Source organism: Camarhynchus parvulus, chromosome 8 (genome assembly GCF_901933205.1).
Source record: "Camarhynchus parvulus chromosome 8, STF_HiC, whole genome shotgun sequence".
In the NCBI taxonomy this organism is placed as follows: Eukaryota; Metazoa; Chordata; class Aves; order Passeriformes; family Thraupidae; genus Camarhynchus; species Camarhynchus parvulus.
In genome coordinates this window covers 14,722,365-14,742,872 of record NC_044578.1, presented here as the reverse complement: position 1 = coordinate 14,742,872, position 20,508 = coordinate 14,722,365, and the positions used below count along the sequence as shown (strand labels likewise).

Below are 20,508 nucleotides of genomic sequence, written 5' to 3'. Positions count from 1 at the left end.
TGGATAACCTGCAGAAGACAGCATTTTGGGAGCTTCAGGGGCAATTTTTCCTTCAGCAGCCGGAAGCTGGGTGCAATTTCATGCCATCCTTAGGAAGTAGATCCCTAAGTGCCCAAACCTGGTTCTGCAGTTACTGGCTTGGCAGACACAAACTGCATTTACCATGAATTCCCTGATCTAAGAAACAGAGAAAGGTGTAAATCAGGAGTACCAGTTGAAGGGATTTAGTGTTTGTAACATATGCTATTTACATACTGTTAGCTTTCACAACTCATTTTAAGTGGATTATAACTACTCCTAACAGAAATGGCCACGGGGATGAAGAGGTCTCAACATTTTTGCCTGCTTTTCCTTTTTCCATCTTATCCTCCCAAACAATCCACATTGGAATTCATAAATAAAGACATATGCACATTTGGAGCATGTTCAGATCAATTATCCCACATAATTTTTTTTGGAACAGGGAAGAAGGTATATTGCCTAAATGGTAATGCCTATGGATCTTTAATATTAATGTGATGCTCAAGAGATAATTACTTCTCATGAACCGGAATGAGTCTGGCCAAAAAGGTTGAACACATCCAAAATTCAGCTGATTTGAGTGCAGCTAATTCTGGCTGAGGTTTTTTTCTTCCCCCCTTCTGGACACACTGCCAGATGTAATAGAAATAAACCCCATTGAAACTGGCTGAGGATACGTATCATATTCTGATTGGTAACAGATTTGCAGATTATGGGACAGGGGAGGAGAATTTACTAAAGTACAAAAGTCAGTTAAAATACCATCATGGTTCAAGTATAGCCTCTCCAAAAAGTAAGAGTCTTTCCCAACAGGAATCCTCACATGGAAACATAGCTTCTGCCCTGGCAGAGGGTCCCAGAAAGAAGAGAAAGGAAACTATTTACTACAACCCTGCCCATGGACAAATGCAAGAAAACTCTGGTGCCAATATGATGGAAATGGACTTCTGGAAAAAGAAGAAAATATTAGGTTTGGATTGAACTACAACCTAGGAGTGTCAGACCTGTGGCAGGATGCTTAGCGGGTAACCTATAGAGAATGGCAAGATTCAAAGCCTGAGTAAATAAAAGCTGCCTCCATCACTTTACAGAGGGAAAAGCATCTGTCTCTTGTATGGGAAGGGTATGAGAGCCCTTGCATACCTGCCCTGCAAAGCAACACTGAGCCCACCTGACACGAGCACAAGTTAATTCCTGCAGCCCGGAGAACTGCTCCTCTGCATGGGACTGCCTTCCAGAAAGCTGCCCAAAACAGGGCTTGGTGAGTAAGGAAAGCAGCTCCTGGGAAGCCCAGCTCTGCCCTGGCTCCTCCATCCTGCTGCGGATGAGTCATGTACAGAGCCGGAAAGGAAATAAATGCAAACACATGGCAGTCAAAATGGCTTTCACAGAAAAGAAAACATTGGGCTGGAGCTGCTGTGGGTGTGCAGCATGGAGCTGGCCCTTGTGGGACGGGCACCTCTCGGTGTGCAGCTTTGTGCAGCCATCTGCCATGGCACAGGCAGCTACCAGCATTTCCTACTTGCTAAAGCTCTTTGCCAAGGTCAGGTTAAATATATAATTTCTTCATAACTGAGTTTTAAATGTTTAATTTACATGGTTCTGTTTGACATTAAAAAGCCTGGAAAAGGGAAAAAGGGGCGGCAGAGCAAAGGAAAAAGCCAGCAACCCTGGATACAGCAGGAGTGGAGGGACGTAAGGGGAAAAATCTATCTGGAAAGAATATATCTGTCTACTTCTAGTATTAAATGCAAACATACACTTAAACATATAGGTTACACATTCAAATCTGGAAATACCATGTATTTATCCCGTGCCACTTTTATTTCACCTCCTCATACAAGGACTGTTTAATGGTTTTTAATTGCACTATCATGTCCTCACATCTCCATAGCACCTCCTTGCAAAGGCAGGTGACAGATGAACTGTGGTGTAGTAGATACCTCTTGCAGGAACCCCCTTTCCTATGCTTTGGAAGAAGGATGTTAGCTGTGCTTTTTTTACAGCTGGTACTTCTCCTCAAGAAATACTCCTGCAGCTTTCTGCTTTAACAGGAGTGTAAAATAATCCATAGAACACCCCATCATTTTTATTTTGGTGATCTGACAGCATTTTCTGAATAAATTAAAGGCACAATATAACTACATTTTTAAGAAAAGGTCCCAAAATTTGATAATAGAAAAAAAAATACTCTCCTGGCAAACTTTGTCTACTCTTGCACCTAGAAGGACGTGACTTTTTACAAACCATGTGTCAGTACTGCAGCTTCCTAAAATGTTTATCTCTAAGCACAGTCAACACAATGATTTTTACCGGTCTTCTCTACCAACATAGTCTGGACCTTGATACATGTTCTGGGCCTTATTCCTTTTACCATCTGGGAAGACCTTTCCATAAGCAAAGAAGATGCCCTGTTTTAACAACACAATGTATCTCCAAAGTCAGAGAAAACACTTTTTAAAAATATTCACTTCTTAAAAATATTCACAGATAAGGACCATGACTTTTTAAATGCCTGAGTGACAAAATAATTCAACCCATTAATATTACTACTACAAAATTGAGAGGACTTCAGTAGTTCTCTCCGAAATACTTTTCACGTATATCATGGATCTCAGGTTCCTATTTTCCAATGAATACCCACAGACATGTCAGGAGTAAAGGCGTAAGAGAACAGCCAGCCATGGCATGTTTTGTTAGCATGAGGCAAGACGCTCCACTCAGCTTTTGCATAACTAACCAGCCATGATTTTAAGTATTCGATTCTACTTGTATGACTTCTTAAAATTCCCTGCAATATAATTATACTGATGGGAATGCAGAAAGATAATTGCTTTTAGAGAAAAGTTTCTCTTTTGTTTCATATTCATCTGGCTTCCATAAATAGAACAGGAGACCTTGAACAGCAGCAATATGCATTCATGTGTCTCTAGCTATTTATTTACAAAGCTAGACCTTGACAAATCTAATTTGTTCAATAAAATTATAAAGTATGCACAATAATTCATTTAGACAAAAAGGCTTGAAAAGGAATGTCACTGGGAGCGTGTCTCATCACTGGAAGTGATCAGCTGATTCCTGAAGAATTGGCAGGTGCTCTCCTTTTGGAAAGCAGCAGCGAGGTAGTACTTAGAAGAGGAAAAAAGTGAGCTAGGAATCAGAGTAGTTCTTTATTCAGACAATAATTATACAAATTAGATCCATGAAAGCCAGAGAATAACTGTGCCTTGAACCCTGTCTGTGTGCATAGAACAATGGAGAAATTAATAATTAAATCTATTACATATGCTCAAAACTCAGCACAAAAGATACTTCACTAGCTCAAACAATTCTGCGCTTTCATTTGAATAAAGCTTTCACACATTTTTTCTCATTATATATGTGTATTATATTTTAAATTTAACAGCTTATTTTGTTGCCTTTATGGCTTAAATTAATAAGGCTACACTTTAATGCACGAATGTTGAATAGCATTAGCATGCTTTACAGTCATTACTTGCGGGAGCAAAAAAATCCCAAGTTTCCCAGTGGTGAAATCAATTTGCCCATAACTTCCTGTCTCTCATAACCTCTGCTAGCATAGCTTGAAACTTTGTGCTGCTTTTCGTACCAGAAGACTTGTTTATATGTTCTGGCTGTGGCTGGGGCAGGATCTGAAGGTAACACTATTCCGTTAAGTTTGCACAAACAGTTCAGGAACAGACTGAAATCTTTTCAGCCAGTTAAAGCAATTAGCAGCCAGATACACCGACCTAATGCTATTTCCTTTGTAAGAAATAATTTAGCCTCAGAAACACAGATGGCTCAGTGAGTTTTGACCCAGAATTATTTTCCTTTGGCCGGGCGGGGGGACGCAGACGCACGGGGGGGCTGGTGGGGGCGCAGAGCGGGGCGGCGGCTGGAGGACCAGCCAACCTCACCCCTTCCCAGCTGGAAAGAAGGACTGGCTGCAGCATCTGAATGCTGAGGGTGGAGGGAAGAGGATATGGGGGAGAGAAACCACTGAGAGACTTCAGATGTAAAAATTACTGAGAGTTCCTCCAAAGTCCTCTTCCTAGATGGAGGCTGACTCCAGGCCCTCACAGCCTACAGCCCACGCAGGCCCTCCGACGGCTGCCAAGTCAAATAACACTAATTGCATTACAGATTGCAAGCAGAATTCGCTGTTCTTTTCAACTAAACCCAAGACTTTCCATTTCCACTTTGTTTGGGGAATTTCAGTGGTGTGTGTATTCCTACTGCCAGCCAGGATATGGGGTTAGGAAAGGGGTGGCAATCGCTCACTCAGAGACCAAAAGCAGATCTGTAAACCTGAGAAACCAGAGAGAGTAACTGAAGGAGCAGGCTAGAGACTGACAGCTGTGGGAACAGGAGTCTTGGTGGAGGCTGGCTGCCCCTCACACACCCTGGGCAGAGCAGCCCGATGGGAGTGGCTGGACCCTGGTCCAGCGTGGGGAGTGCAGACGCTGCTGAGCCTCACCACAGGGACCCACAAACCTCCTGCTGTCCAGCAAGGGGCACCTACACCCACACTCCCTGTGCCACTGCTATGGGAGTCATCCTGCAGGGGACACTGAGCCACAGCTTAGCACTCAGCCATCCCCCAGAAACAGGAATGTGGGACAAGCAGTGCTGAGGCTGCTCCCTGAGCACCACTGGGGAAACAGCCCATCTCAGGGGGCACAACCACTGCTAGGGGTGCTTCCCGTAGCAGTACACAGGGGAGCGACTTTCAGCAGCACAGCATAAAATCCTCCCGCTTCTCCATAACTTTTGGAGTAAATTTAAAAGGTTTTCTGTAGGAAAACCAGATGTGCATATTTAACTTAAAAACTTTACATCATCCTATTATTTCCTCAGAAATCTGTAATACAGAAATGCATGCATGTGTCCTGTTTCTTTTTGCTTAGTTGCACATCACATGCAAAATCCCTAACACTACTCAGTAATAAAGTACTTTGCAAATATTAGGATGGCTCCCATTGTCTGGCAGCCTCCAAGGAGAAATGAACTCCAATTTTTGGAGTGAACAGAAATTCTGACAAACCCTCCCATCAGTCATTGAACATGGGAAGACTCCAGTCTTTTTCCTCTTGAAAAACCTCCTCAGAATTGCTCACCCCACTCCATCAGCTGCAATGAAATACACATTTCACACTGCAGCATCCTTTTCAGTGGCATTTCAGCTGAACAGAGATGTTAGACTGTCACGCTCATTTAAGCACAAGGGTTATCACTGCTCCTTCACACAATACTATATAGCTCAAAGGTGCCATAAGAAGCCCCAGATACATGCCAAAAAGGTTTGTGAAAATAAACAACGTAAATTTGCTCCTTTAGGTATCATCATGACAAATTTACCAGGAGGTCGAAGAGATAAAATGCAGCACTTTAAATACCTAAACTAATCAATAGAGAGAGCCAAGCATGCAATCCATTTTCTGAGAAGGGCAACCTTTTAAGGTTAATTCTTCATTCATATAAATACAATGCCGGGGTCATTATTAAACTTGAAGCAGCCCTTCATTAAACTATAATACTGGGCTCAATTTAGCACTAAAATGAGCCACCCCGAGCAGCCGCCTTCCTGCAAACGCGGGCCGAGCGCGGGAAGGCCGCCTGAGGGCCGCGCTGTGGCGGCGGAGCTGCGGCGGGGGCGGGCGGCATGCCCGCTCCTCGGGCGCCATCTCGCGGCGTTTAGGGTTAGGGCAAGGGGTTAGGCTCAGGATTAAAGTTAGGCCCTTAGGGTTAGAGTTAGGGTCAGGGTTAGTGTTATGGTTAGGGGTTAGGGTTAGCGTTAGACCCTTAGGGTCTAAACCTTTTTGAACGTTTCCAGGGATGGTGGTTCTACCACTTCAGAGCCTCACCAAGATTGAATTCAGCAGCTACTAGTTTATCTGTCCTCAGATTCTCCTCAGAACATCATCTGGTTAAAGACTAGGCTTTTTCATTATAGAAGTGATAAAAAGCACAAATTATCTTTGTCATTACCAGCCATGTCACTGCAACTCTGCAACTGCCACCTCCTAACCTGGGCAGGGGGACGGCAAGCGGCCTGCCCACACACACACAGCAGCCGCTTAGCACACCGCCTGTGCCCACAGCCCTGAGCTCCTGCCGCAGCTCGGCACGGACACGGACACTGCTCCTGCTGCTGCCCCAGACACTGCTCCTGCTGCAGCTCAGCACAGACACTGCACCTGCTGCTGCCCAGGCTCGGGCAGCCGGCTCCAAGGCCCTGTTGGCAGAGGGGGGTCTGAGCAGGGAGGCCAGGGCCACATCCCATTCAGACACCACCCTCCAGGGGCTCTCTGGCAGCACAGGACTTCAGTCATTTTTTGGCCAGATCATTCCATATGTTAGTGCTAACAAAAATATTTCCTGTCACACCTTGAGGAAGCCATTGGATCTTGTCATGCCTCATTTTCTCCCTTTATAAACTAGAGGTAAATACTTCTTTTAACTGTATAGTAGTACTGTAAAAATCCAGTGCTGTTTCCATCTCTGAATATCCCTCCTTTTGTAACACATTATTTAATTTCTGTCCCCTAATTAACTCAACTGCTACTCCATGACTCTTCGAATATTGCTTGAAGAAGGAAACAAAGCCTCTGTTACTAAACAAGTACGCTTTTCTCTCACCTTTCTCTCAAACATTGTCCACTGTGATCTAAGTGACACTGGGAAGTACTGGTATCATCACCATCTGCTGAGGTGCAGCACCCAAACAGGGACAGATAGAATCTCCATAGTCCTGGGACAGACACGGCTTTGGCAGCCACCGGCCTGCTACACAGTCAGTGTTCATGCACAGTCAACTTCACAAGAAGGAAAAGGATTAGCAGCACTTCTGGTCAAAGCAAAGGAGATAGCACGAGTTCAAAATGACTTTCCCGTGACCACACAGGAAATCTGCACTGAGATGGAGGGTATGACCGGAGACTTGTGACCACAGCTCATGCTGGGCACAGCAAGGGGCCACCCCTTCAGCAGTGGTGGAAAGGCACATGCACATGCTTCTGAGATATGGATACAGAGTGAGCTTAATGCCTTTCCTTGGCATAACCCATCTGCAATGTGCTGCAACTGGCCTAAGAGGTGAATTAAAAGTGAACTCTTTCTCAGCACTTGCATTGGATTTCTTTGCTTTAGACTTCATTTCTCATAAGCAGAGCATTATTTAAATCTAGTGAACCGAATTTTAAAAAGAAAATAAATTCTTATGCCTATTAGAAAAAAAAACAACCCAAACATGAAACAGGTCTTCTGCCTTTTGTGAGAGTCATCTGGAACACACAGCCATGGAGGGTCTGTCCCATGGGTGCTGAGCACTGGTGGCAGCCAGCAGCAGTTCCAGGCAGAAACCGATTTCACTGGTTTCCCAAAAGTAAGTGCATTAGCACAGATCTCTGCCTAAGACAACAGAGGGCAAACACAGGAGACACACATCTTCAACAAGAAGGCCAAAGGTGGCAGCAGAGCCATGGGACTCTGCTGGCTTGGCAGGGTGGGGATTGCTCAGAAGTGTGGGTAATGGCAGCATGTTCCTGGTGAGCACCACAGATGTCACATGCCCTGGACACAAAGATTTTCCATCCCCATAAAAATGGAAAAACTTATTTTGAAGGGCAGGGGGAGGGGAGCAGAGAGATGTAGAAACAAATGAGTTCAAACAAAGTTTTATGAGGAGAGCTGGAGTGCACTCAGCCTGTAAAACAGCCCATGGTAGTGTCAGGCCACCACTGGGCAAAGGTACTTCATGATGGTGTATAATCGGGTTTTATGAGAGGGATATCACTGTCAACAGGTGATTGAATGGCTTTTTGCATGATGGACCTTGCCAGGGATCAGCAGGGGGAACGACAGAGACGGCCATTTACCTTGACATGCTTCTTCCACACAAGCCAAACTAATTGCACACGTCAAAAGGAAAAGGCAATGCATGGCTTTCATCCGCTCCTGATAACGATCAGATAGGGCTCTTCCTGTCTTCTCCAGCAGCCCTTCCTCCAGCATAGCATGCAGAGGAGGAACAAAATACAGCTTTGAAGGTCAGGTAATGGCCTAATTAAAGCAGAATTCCAACTCCAACGCTGTGGCCCTGCCCTTTTAAAGCACAGCACTGGGTCAGGCTGTCAGTTGTGGTTTAGTGCACTGGTGTTGTTAGCACACCCCTAGTAATATGCTCTTTGGCTTAACGTGGGTCATCTGACAAGGAGGTTTCTAAATAATTGCAGCAAGTGCAAAAAGACACGTGTTAATTTTAAAGCAGTTATCGCCCTGTGAAGGTGCCTACCCCCAGCCCTGCTAGAGATGGGGAGAGTTTTCAGAGGCCATGAGAGCAGGTCTCCCCTTCAAAAACCAAAGCACAGAGTGGGTAGTCAGGGATGGGGAGGTTGCTACAGAGGCCTTTGCAGCAAAATAGTCAGGCAGAGTTTAAATCTGTTACTTGCCTAGAGTTCCAAAAAAGTGTGCAGTGGACCTGCAAGTATGGAAAACCTTGGGAGCTCTGCTCTCTAAAACAGATATGATGTTCTACCCCTCAATTTGCACAGGCATGTCTTTATGGCCCACTGGTATTTCTTTGGAGTGTAGGGGGAAGTAATATTCCTTTTGACAGCATTACTGCATGGCAAGGGCACAGGTGCTCTTGGGCGTGTTTTCAGTTAGACACAGGCCTGAGTGTATAGTGAAAAGGTTTTTTTGGCATGATCTCAATCCAATATCCTCATGCTTTCATTTTGTATGACTAGTCCTTGCTAGAGCAGGGAAAGATGCTTGCTTTCTTTCTCAAAATGAAGTAAAATAACCTCTTTTTACGCTGTTAAATATTAATGGAGCTTGGGCAAGAGGGATGTCAGTCTGGGAACAAAGTGTTCTATATAATATGCTGCTTTCTGTGTCTCCCCCATTCCTTCCACCAGCTGCATACTTCACCACAAGGCTAGCCCAAGACAGGGCTCTGAAACACCACTGTTCCCAACAGCTACAGCTGTCCAAAAGGATCAGATCACCTTCTCTGATCTTTTTCTCCTTGTTTTCTAAAGTGGTTAATATAGCAGGCAAACAAAGAAGGCAATTGTGACATTTCTTTTCGAATCTTCAGAAGCAAGAATCAGACCTGGGGTGAGAAAAGCAGGTGCAATTGCTGCTCTGTAATCCACTAACGCTGCCAGCACAGACAGCTTTTCCTGTTCTCACTCTTTTCCAAATCAGTCAAACTAGTTGCAACTTTCAGTACATAGTTGTATGCTGCTTTATTCCTCACTTCAGAGCCTAGGATTAATTCTGGAGTCCCACATAACAATATCTTGTTTCCTGATACAGCCAACAACAGCAAATTTGAGGAATTCATAACTCATGAGCAGTGCTGCAAATACAGCACTCCCCTGACACCTACACCTGTTTTTTGACCCTTCATGGTGCCTGAAACATGACAGGCAAGTACAAAAATTAAATTCCGTATTAAGACATAAATTATTACTTTATTATATTAAAATGCTAGAGGTTAGCACACATTAATTGGGAACATTAATCATGCCAAGGTAGAAAGTTCTACAGGAAGAAGATTAACGAAAAGACAGGAGCAGCCTGTGCAGGGCTCAGGAGGTCTGAATTCCTGGCTCCTCCACAATGTTCTTGCCTAGCTGTAGGCAATACACATATATCAACACCAGTGCTATATTTGCAGATACCACACTCTTAGCTTGGGAGTGCAGTGAAAAACCCAATCTTGCTGTTATCTCAGCACACATCAGTATCAAAACAGCTCAGCAGGCAGACTCATCAGGTCTTCATTCCTCCAGACTGTTCCAGGCTGCTGTACCTGACAGCTGGCAGCAGAGAGGGGAATGCAGGGAGCCATTCCCCCGCGGGCACAGGGCAGCCCTGCCCAGGCCCCAGCCCGCCATGCTGTAGCTGGGCGAGGCTGCACACAGCAGCAGCAGCAGCCATCAGAAGATGAAGCTTCTCAGACAGGTAAGCCCACCAGAGTTCCAGTGCCTTACTTCTGACACAGGACAACAGTACCAGATTTTCTAACCAAAACACTGTAAAGGTTAAGGGGACTTTATTCAATACTACCCAGTAATAAACAGATATTCTGGCAGTCACACAGCAATACCTCTGACCAACACAGGCTTTCTTTGGATCTGCAGCACTACTGCTTTATGTGCCAATAAAAACATTTCTGTGCAGTAATACTAACACAGCTCTTTATCTAATTGATCTACAAAGAACAAGCATCTATACTGCTCCAAAATAGGTAAAGAAAGTGCTTACCTGGTGGAGGGACTTTTTTCTGCTGGACAGATGATGATGACAACAGGTGCTCAGAGATGAGTGGGAAGATGACACGTGCCAGATGCAGCAATTCACCTCTGGCACCTGTGTTTGTCTACTTGCTTTTGGATGTGCAGGGTGAAACATCTGTCTCTGATGAGTAACTGTGAGGAAGTTACTTAAACTTCTCAGTTATGCTCTGCATCATCTAAAAGACTGGAAAGTCATAATTCCTTAAACCTGACACCAATATCCCACAACTAACCTTTCTCCTGCCTTTCAACAGACAAGTCTTCAGCTAGCAGTCAGTTTTTACCATCTCTTGGATATTCTGCACAGGAATTAAGAGACACCAACAAATGCTAATAAATCTCATTATTTGATGCATTTATTGAGAGCTGATGCATCAGCGGATGAAGCCTAAAAACCAATCCACAGAACCCTAAGAAAGTAAAATGAAAAAACCCTCCTCATCTGAAAGGACATTCAGAGAGTAGAATCCTATCAATTTTGAAGTGATGTGGGTAAGGATTTGTACCAGCTTTAGGCAGGGTGAAAATTTGGCTTTGTTTTTAATTTACATTGCTTAAACTTTGTTTCTCAAAAATCCTTTAAGATTCTATTAGTGGCCTGTTTTTTGTGGTGGCAACATCACATGAAAACCAGCTATTTATTCCTTGAGGGTTCCCCCTGCCCCCACATGATTTGGGAAGAACAGCAGTATGGGGTTTTTTGATTTATATGGAAAGAGGAAACCACCCTGGGCAAAAAAGTCTACAGTCAGCAGAAGCAGCACTTTGTCTTCAAAGACTTAGACCCAAGGCTCCCAAATGATTAATGTTTCTAACTCACATTTTTCTTGCAGATGTGATTACAGAAGAGACTATGAAGAGGAAATTATTTTTTTTTTAATTGTTAGAAATGTATATATGTATTTTCACAAGAAGGCATGAAAACAACAGAAACCAATTTTCTGGCGGGTTTTAAAAGAATAAAGTCAACAATTACAAACTCAGATGCCAGAGTGTTGCAATGTTAATACCTTGTCACAAAACTAGGTATTATGCTTTCCTAGAAAGTTACAATTCTTGCTCAACCTGAAAGAAAACAACCCATGAACAATTTATTACTTAACTATGTATTAACATAAATAGCTAAAGTCAGGCTCCACACTTGAAAAATTGACAAATACTGTCAAGTATGACAACATTTAGCTTGCATTGCTTTTAGTTATGGAGTATCACAGACTTTAAGAAATTTTAGAAAATCCAGTATGGCTGTGGTACCCAGGTCCCCATTTCCTAGTCTTCTGCAGTACCTTTGGAACTAGACAGGAAGACTTCCAGTCTTCAATCATTATTTGAATTTGGATAAATAAAATGAGATTGGCATGGGAGAGAGTCTATTTTGGATTTTAAACACATCTTTTTCATGCATATGATAAAGGACGAGAGAGTTTAAATTACCACACACAAACCAGACATGAAATGATGCAATTTGAACAATCATCTGTGAACATCTATGATAAACCATGATGACATCAGGATTTCTCCCTCCTCTCTCAGTCACAAGGTACACAATTGCCTTGGAAAACAATGTTGTCAAAGGAGCAACAAGCTTTAACCTTAGGCCCTTTAATTGCAGAAAGCTCTTTTAAACTTGTTTCCTAGGTACCTGAACTGAGTACAGCCCCAACTATACTCAGATGCTGAGAGACACAAAGAAGCTGGGTTTTGAAAGCACATTCATGCATCTGCCTGTGCCTCTGACTAGTTACAAGGTTTTCAACTTTGTCTTCAGAAGCTGCCTTTGGCCTTGTAATTCACTCATTTTTCTTGAACATTCTTGGTTGGGTGAGTTGGGGAGGAGGGAGTATAAAACCAAAGATATAAGCTCACTGCAAAGCTTTGCTCAATGAAACCTTTTGATTGCAGCCTAATTCTCATCTTGTCAGGCACTTTTCCTGCACAAAGTTTAAAAAAAGGAAAAATATCCCCCCCAGGTTAAGTATCCTTGCCAGATCCATGGAGTAGATGTATGCAAACTGCCCCAGGTGCTGTCAGCAGCACACACGAGCTAATGCAGCACAACACACCAGTGCTGCCCCCACACAGGACAGGGACCTCCACTGCCACCAGGCTCTCAAAGGTGACCCTGAGTAAACACCGAGTTTGATAACTTCCATACTGGAGTGTAATCTCATGCCCCACAACAATACCTGCAAGATAAGACTTGTCCTTTGGAAGGCTTGTGAAGAAACAAAAACTAGCACACTATCTCATAGAGCCAGCTGAGAAAAGGGAGAGACTGAACACAGATGTCATACACTCATACATATTTTTCCACACACTAAGGGGTAAAAAAATAAAAGGACACTGACAAAGAATGTTTGCTGGTGTGGAGAGGGCACTGACATGTTCCTGTTTTGCTCTGTGTCAAGGGGAAAACTCCCTGTTTGCCTTACAAAAAACCCTCAAAAACCTTGTTGAAAAGTTTTGTGGAAAACATTTACAGCCATTTTTGCTGACCGTAAAACTCATGTTTCCAACCATCTCTCTGAAGTAGCCTTTAGCATTAACAGATGTCTTGTTGGAATCTGCCTGGGCCAGTGAACTCATTCTGAATGGACACAAAAGAAGTGCAGCATTTTTGCTCCACATAATCTGAACATTAAGTTGCTTTCTCACAGATTTTATGGATTTGACTTCTATCATGCAATTATTATTTTATCTTCAAGAAGCAAAGACCTCAAATGCAGAGCAAACGAGCCTACCAGTCAATGTAATTTACTTTTCCAGATCTATAGGTTAGCTGTCAGTAGTACTGGAGCAGTGTGTGAAGTAGGTATATGGTCTGGGCTATAAATAGGAGACATTTCATTTGGTGGTGAACAGGCCTTGCTTATAATAGCAGCAGCCTTGATGGCTGCAGCTTTAAGTTCATTAATTCAGTCAGGAGAAGGCACTGAAGATCCAAAGCAGATAATTAGGCCAGAGACAGGCATCATAGCTGTTAATTTAAGCAATTACTGCAATATATAGTGGTTTATATTTCTGCCTGTACTTTCCTCTGTTCTTTACAGACTGTCTTCACAGATATAAATACACCCTCCTTCCATATTGACTGCTTTGCATGATGTTTGCCCATATTTACACCCATTGTTGCACACTGCTGTGAGGCAGTCTTGACAAAGCCAGCCTGCAACTGCACAAGTCTCTAGCATTCCTTCTCCTCTTGCCAATTCTCCAAGTCATACAACATTTTTAAAGTTATTAAATTCTAAATAAAGGAGATTAAGGATTCCAAATTCTATTCTGTGCTAAAAACAGCAATCAATAATTGTCAAGACTGTAATAGTGCCTTTAGGCCCTCTAGGCCATTATTCTCTACACTAGCTTTTCTCTTTTTATGGTAAAGAGACACCTTATAATATTTTCCAGTAACTGCTGCATCAAACTCAGAGTTCTGGTAGAGTTAGAGCATTCAAATTATCATACCAAATGAGGTATGTTTCTCTTTCAAAACAGAACAAGGTTTTTCATTATTAATAAATAATGAAACTATGTTTGAAATAACACATACATGTATACAGCATAGACGTGAATTATTTCTTAAAACATCAGAGGAATGCAATACCTGTATACTTGAACTATAACCACAAATCCCATGAATCACCATTTTAACCTATTTTGTTCCCAATTTAAACTTTTTTTTTCAATAGGAAGATTATTCTCTGTGCAATTATTTTGACAGTCATATTTATTAAGAAAGGTTAATGTCTGTGTGTAGCAAATGTGAGAATGGATTCAGGATCAGCCTTGTAAGTGTGCAGGAAAGGGGCAAAGAATGTTTATCACAGTATTTTCCATTTTTATGAGGATGCAGTTGGTTATTATGACAAGGTTAAAGGTCTCAAAGCCTTCATTTTTAGGCCACAGGTGTTCTTTGTAGAGGTTTTTTTAATAAAGAAAATTATTAGTCCTTTAAATTAACTCTTATTGAAAGTTACCACATCTGCGTTATGTGGTAATGAAGCTGGGGGAGGAGGTCATAGCAGGGGACTTGTGCTTGAAGAAAACATCTGGGTAGTGCTTTGACATTCACTAGCAACTTTTTTTATTTTATTAAAAAGTAAGGAAATTATACTGAAATCAACGGCAAGATGCAAACAATAAATAAAATGAAAATACAGGATCTGAAAAAAAATAAAATTGGTTGGAACAAAAACCACCTTTCCCTTCTATTGCTCCCCTCCCATGAATTCCAACTGCTGAGATTAATTACATGGGCAAATGGCAGTATCAGTTAAAAAATGGTTCAACCAGTACCTACCACATACACTAGTCATTCTGTCTTTCAGAGGAGGAGCTACTGTCATTTTAACTAAAGCTTTTTGTTGTATTGCAACTTATTTTGACTGTCATTCTACTTACTACATCATTTCAGAAACAGGTACAGTGACCTTAGGAAGTCCTCTAAATAGGCATTTTTTCCTCCACTTCCCCCAGCTGATAAAAGCAGAGAGACTCTGTTTCCTGTGCACAATTACACCTATCACTTCCATTCACAGGAGCAAGGAAAAGTCTATTTTCAACAAAAGGGGGATTTAAAAGCCATCGAAATCCTCAAGTGGAAGTTGCTGGATAATTCCAAGATGGTTCTTAATTGTCAAGGCTGATAACTACATATTTAGGCACTCCTGCATTAAGAAACTTGGCAGGGTCAGATGATGTTCAGTTCCATAGCACACACAGCCAGGGATGTTTATAGGGCAATGGTTACAGTATGCCTCAGAAATACTAAACAGCAGCATACCCGTGCTCACTTTATTTTCTCGTTCTAAGTCCTTGCTTACAAATGCAAATGACATTTCTAGTCTACTCAAGTTCTTACAGCACTCTCAGCACTGCAGTAACTGAGGCTGTTCCCATGCCACAGCAATTGGTTGGTCATTTGTTTCCTCAGGCAGGGAAGCACAAAGGTATAAATCCTCTGTTTTAATGCCAGTTTTCTGTTCTTATAAATCTTGGCTTTAATATCAAGAACTTTTCATTGACACCTTCAAGCACAGTGTATAACCCCTACAAACTTAAAACTTTATCTGGTCACAAAGCCCATGCAAGTTCTAAGGGCCTCTAAATATATTTGGTTATAGCTGTATGAAATTATTACAGAAGAGCTACACTCCAGCTTGTCTCTCCCCTCCAAAATCACAATAACTGCCAACAAAGTTCACAATACTCTATAACAACATGCTCCACAAAAAAAAACATTCAATGTGAACGTGACATGCAAATATTAAGACAGGACACCAGACTTCTTTGCTTTCCCCTTCCCAATGGGTGTTTTATTTTATAGCATTTGCATTAGGTAATCAACTGAAACACTTAAACAACAGAAAGCTGGCAGCACAGTAAGGAAAAATTGAGATTATTTCTCAAACAAATAGCTGTGACAAAATTGTTTCAAGTTGGAATAGTATTGCACAAATGAATCAATTTACGGAGGGTGAGTGGGAGCAAGCATCTTCAACATGGATTGTGAGGAAAAAAGGCACTATTTAGCTGTGTGTGTGTTTAAAAATAAAAAGGTCATGAAGCACAATCCATGTTTTTCAAAATTACATTCAGTACTGCTTTAGAAATGCTCACAAACCTGTCTCTTTTGCAGAAGCTATGGAAAGCTGCTGATGTAAGTATCAGACAGTACAAGTGTACAAACATTTATAATTATGCTCCAGATAAGTCTCAGGAAGAGAGGCTCTTTCTATAAATACTGCTGCAAAGGTTACACAGTTGCATAGGCTTACAGTAAAGGAAGCATCCATCCAACTAAGCAGCCTTAAACTTTCTTTAAGTTTAATCTCTAGTAGTCATAAAATATGCTCTAATTTTGAAGAGCTAGATTGGCAGTGCACTTGAATCAGGCTTTTCCATTGACTGCTTAAGCAGCACAGCTCAGACAGTATCATCCACACAACCTTTTTGTCACATACACTTTTAAGTATACATATACACATGTAAGCTTAATGGAAAATTTTAACAGAAGTGTAAAAAAAAATAACTGAATTTTTCCCAGTAAAAGATAGAATTACTCTGAGATCATCAATAAGCAAAAGTTTATTCCGGTAATGTAAAAATAGCTAGGTATCTTCAGAAAACCTAAATACCCAGAAAAGGCATTTCAAATTATTAGGGTGGGCTGGTTCTCCATATCCTACATTGTATAGCTATACATTTTAATGTGTGTTTGAAAATGAAGCCATGATCAGCATACCAATAAAAGAGAGACTGCTAGAAAATCCACCCAGAACAAGCAGGAATGTGCACAGAGGACATTCTGCATCCTAGCCTTGGGTCTGCTTATAGATGCACTAACAAAATAAAAGTGAAATTCTTGTTGTGTGGCTGCAGAATTATTAAGGGAAGGAGCTAAAAGCACTATTGCTCTCCCGTCAGCACGGCCCAGAGTATCACAAGTGCCCCAGGCATGCTGTGGGCCAGGTTGTGTAGTCACCTGCACAGCAGGACCTCATGCCTTGGGCTGATATCAGGAGTTTCAACAGGGCTAGAGTTGTGCACAAAATCTGGGTGGTACTTTTGTACAAAAAGTACAGAACAGTATCACAAAATCTACTCTCAAGTATATGTAGATATATGAGCATTTCAGCACCTTTCAAATGAACTTAGCCCTGCAAAAAGCTAATCTCACTCCTCTACAGAGAGTACAGTGACTCCAGTTAAAAAGATCTGTGTTCAGGAGGCTGCATAATAGTTTACTGATCATACAACCTGCAAAAACAAAACTTCACATATTGCTGCTTTCCTCTATGAGTCACTAAGGGAAAATACATGAGATAAATCATATTTATATACTGTCAACTATTTTTAATAGCAACAACTTGGATTGTTTTTGTTTCCAAACAGAAAACAAATAGAACAGATTATTAAAAATCTGTAAAGCTCCTTTTCCTAAACTGTCTTTTAAGAAATCCAATTTGATAGTTGTAAATTCAAATTATTCTAAGTTCACAGTTGTCCTTAATGGTTGCACTAGATATAAAAGCAGACAGTCTTGGTTCCTTCTGTATTCTACAGATGATCACATTTTCTGAGTATACCTGAAATGAGTACCGCTCCAATTGTTAGCATTTCTAAAAAATGTTCCTAAAATTCTTGTTTGTCTCAACCATCACAGTTCGCAGCAAAGAACAGGAAATTATATCTGATTAAATGTGTTATCTTACATAAACTATGAAAAATATATTGCTCTTTTAAAAGCAAAAAAAAAAAAATTGCATTGTTCTATTGGTTTTGTTATTGGAGACTTGTAATTAAGAAATTCTAAGTCCTGGAAGGAAAAAAAAGAAACATAACTTTCAAAACTGCTTACAGAGTAGAAGAAGTTTCTGTAGACCCTACTGAAATCAGTAGAAGTTTTGTCTATTGTTTTCTTGTCAATAGAGAAGCATTTGTACATACCTACTTAGATGAATATTTTGCATTTTCTCTTAGCAAGCTCTTCATCTCTCTTAGAGGTGCTCTGCTGAAAATTCTGAAGGAGATTCAAGAAGATAAACTAATCTGAATTAGAACATAGTAAAAAAATCTAACGTAAAACTATCACTGAGCAGAAATCTTTCCTGGGACTATAAATATTATTTTACTTTATAAAAAAAGTGTCTGCTTTTCAATGAAAACTTTTAGATCTCCATTAACTACTTTTTGTGCATGACTCCTCACTTCCTTTCATTAGCTAGGAAACATGTCTTCATGTGTGACCTAACACATCCTATATCCAAACATGTTGGCATTATTATTATGTCAACAGACAAGAACAAGAACAGGAAGTCTTATGCATGGTTCATGCTATATAAATGGTAACTTACAAGAAGGAACTTCCCTGATTATTTGGGAAGAACAAAGAGTAATCTATTTTTAAAATCAGAAGGGAAAAATCTAAGAAAACAAAGAAACTGTAAGATGTACTTGATAGTCTCTCATTATCCTCTGTGTAATTGGGCTGTTGCTTTTGGCTGCAGACATCCAGTTCACAGACCATTTTCCATTTCCTTTGTTTTCATTACAAGAACAAGCTGGTTAAAGAAACTTCACTTGGTAATTTTAAACTAAACCTTCAGCATCATACCTTAAGAATTTAAACCTTTCCCACCATTCCTTTCTTTGTCTCCTCAGTGCCTTCCCAATCAAATCCTGTGAAAAGCACTTTTAAGAAAAGGCAGGTGGAAGCTGTGTAAATAGTCGTATCTTTAAGAAAATTCAATAGAAAAAATTCTTGCAGTGCTCCATGGCCATTTGCTATAATGCAGTGGCCCCAAACATCTGTTCTCAAATTTCAATTTACTTCATTCGCCAGGTGTTTCACATTGTTAATAATTGCAACTGACAAATTTACAACAGTCACGTAAGGCAGTTACATAAATACAATTATGTCAATCAAGTTCACTGCACCTTTCCCAACCAGACTGCATATGACAATTTTCTTATTGTTCTCTTACCCTAATAAAAGGATGAAGACTACTTTTCTGAAAAGAAAATCCCTGGAAAACATTCTGGTATTGAAGTGAGAGAGGTCACTGAAGTGCGTTTCAACAATGTCCAACAGTTAACTCAACCAGGAAGTAGATGTGATGTTTTTCACTTCACACATAACAGAACCAGTGCAAAAAACCCCACTTTAAACTAATTACTTTAAACCTTTTGGTCCAAATACATAAAATAAGCAGTATTTACAGCATTTTACTCCTTTTGTAAATGCAATGCTTTAAAACACATTATAAAGCACCTCAGTAAAAATATTCTACAGATAAAAGTATTGAAGTAGTAGGAAAACCCTAGCCATACCACAGCTCACTAGTAGAGTCATAATATGGATTCACCAATACCTCAGTTTACAATTATTACAAAGAATCCATGGAGAAACTTACTGAATTTACAATTTTTATACCACTGTGTAAGGATCAACTAGAACTGCAGACAATACCAAATTTTTTTGTAGTTTTCCCAACCTCAGCCAGCAGTGGTGGTGATAAAAAAAAAATCAAACTCAAAAAACCAAACCAAAACAAAAAAACCAAAACCAAAACAAAAAAAACCCAACAAAAAAACCCCCCAAAAAACCAAAAAAACAACAAAAACCCCACTGCTCTGATTCTTTAACTTTTTACAATATTAATGTGAAAATGACATTTTTAACACAAATGAGTATTTGTAATTTTTTAATAAAACCACATATATAAATATGGGCAATTCCAGCAGCAGCATTTCTCAGCAGAACATGATTAACCTTCCCAATTAATATCATGTGACATGATTCACTAAAACAAAGCACAGATGTCAACCAGTTATTAGGACTACTCATACTGTATACAACAAAAATTTCCACGTTGAAAGCTGGGGAAAAATTATTTCCTCTTCACAGAAGTATAAATGAAAATAAATTGCTCTGAAAATTAAAAAGAGCATCAACAGAAGTGGTTTTTTGATTGTTTACATTTTCAAATAAAACTGCCGTGTATTAATTGCTCCGAATTACAGTGTAGATTTCTTCAGGTTAAGGATATTGACTCCCACTGAAAATATTAGTTAGATAAAAGAAATTAAGCCTTTACTTTTGGATTACCAACACAGCTATATCCAAAGCCCTGGAGGTGATCCACAACCCACTTTTCTTGTATAAAGAAATGTCTTGGAGGTCTACAAGCAATCTAGTTTCCATGGCTGAGGACTAAGATGATGATGTGGCCAAAGATTTAGGTCCATAAATCTAACAGTATAGCATTCTTAGTTTGATTTAGGGTAAATCTTTTCATAGAAAAAGTTTTGAGCCAGAATATACAATTCTCCATCTTTTTCCCGAACTGCATGCGCTCTGACAAACTGAAATTGCTCCAGTGCAAATTCATAGAACTCATTCTCCATTTTCCAGATTTCAGACTGCTGTAGCTTGGCAATAGTTTCTTTTGTGGGAAGTTTTTTCTCAGTTGTTTTCCTAAGATGCGACTTCTTTCCTAAATGCAAAATGAAAGCAATAACTTCACTTTCAAGTTCACGTGCTCAAAAAATGTTTACAGTCCTTTGTTATTTACAGAGTTTTTATATTCTCAGTGTGTTGATAAACTGCATTAGAAGGAGCAGGCTTTAATCCAAAATTTATTAACACAACATGCAGAGTTGGAAAACTGCA

The 20,508-nt window shown here is 40.6% G+C and overlaps 1 protein-coding gene across 1 annotated transcript in view; it reads right to left on the bottom strand.

Moving 5' to 3' along the window:
- Positions 1 to 19,523: 19,523 nt before the first annotated feature.
- The window catches only part of HS2ST1 (heparan sulfate 2-O-sulfotransferase 1), a 73,180-nt gene continuing 72,195 nt past the window's right edge, over positions 19,524 to 20,508 (bottom strand). Inside the window, exon 7 of the mRNA XM_030952946.1 lies at positions 19,524 to 20,332. Within this exon, the coding sequence (XP_030808806.1) occupies positions 20,106 to 20,332 (227 nt within the window). The 3' untranslated portion in view covers positions 19,524 to 20,105. The remainder of the gene's footprint in view (positions 20,333 to 20,508) is intronic.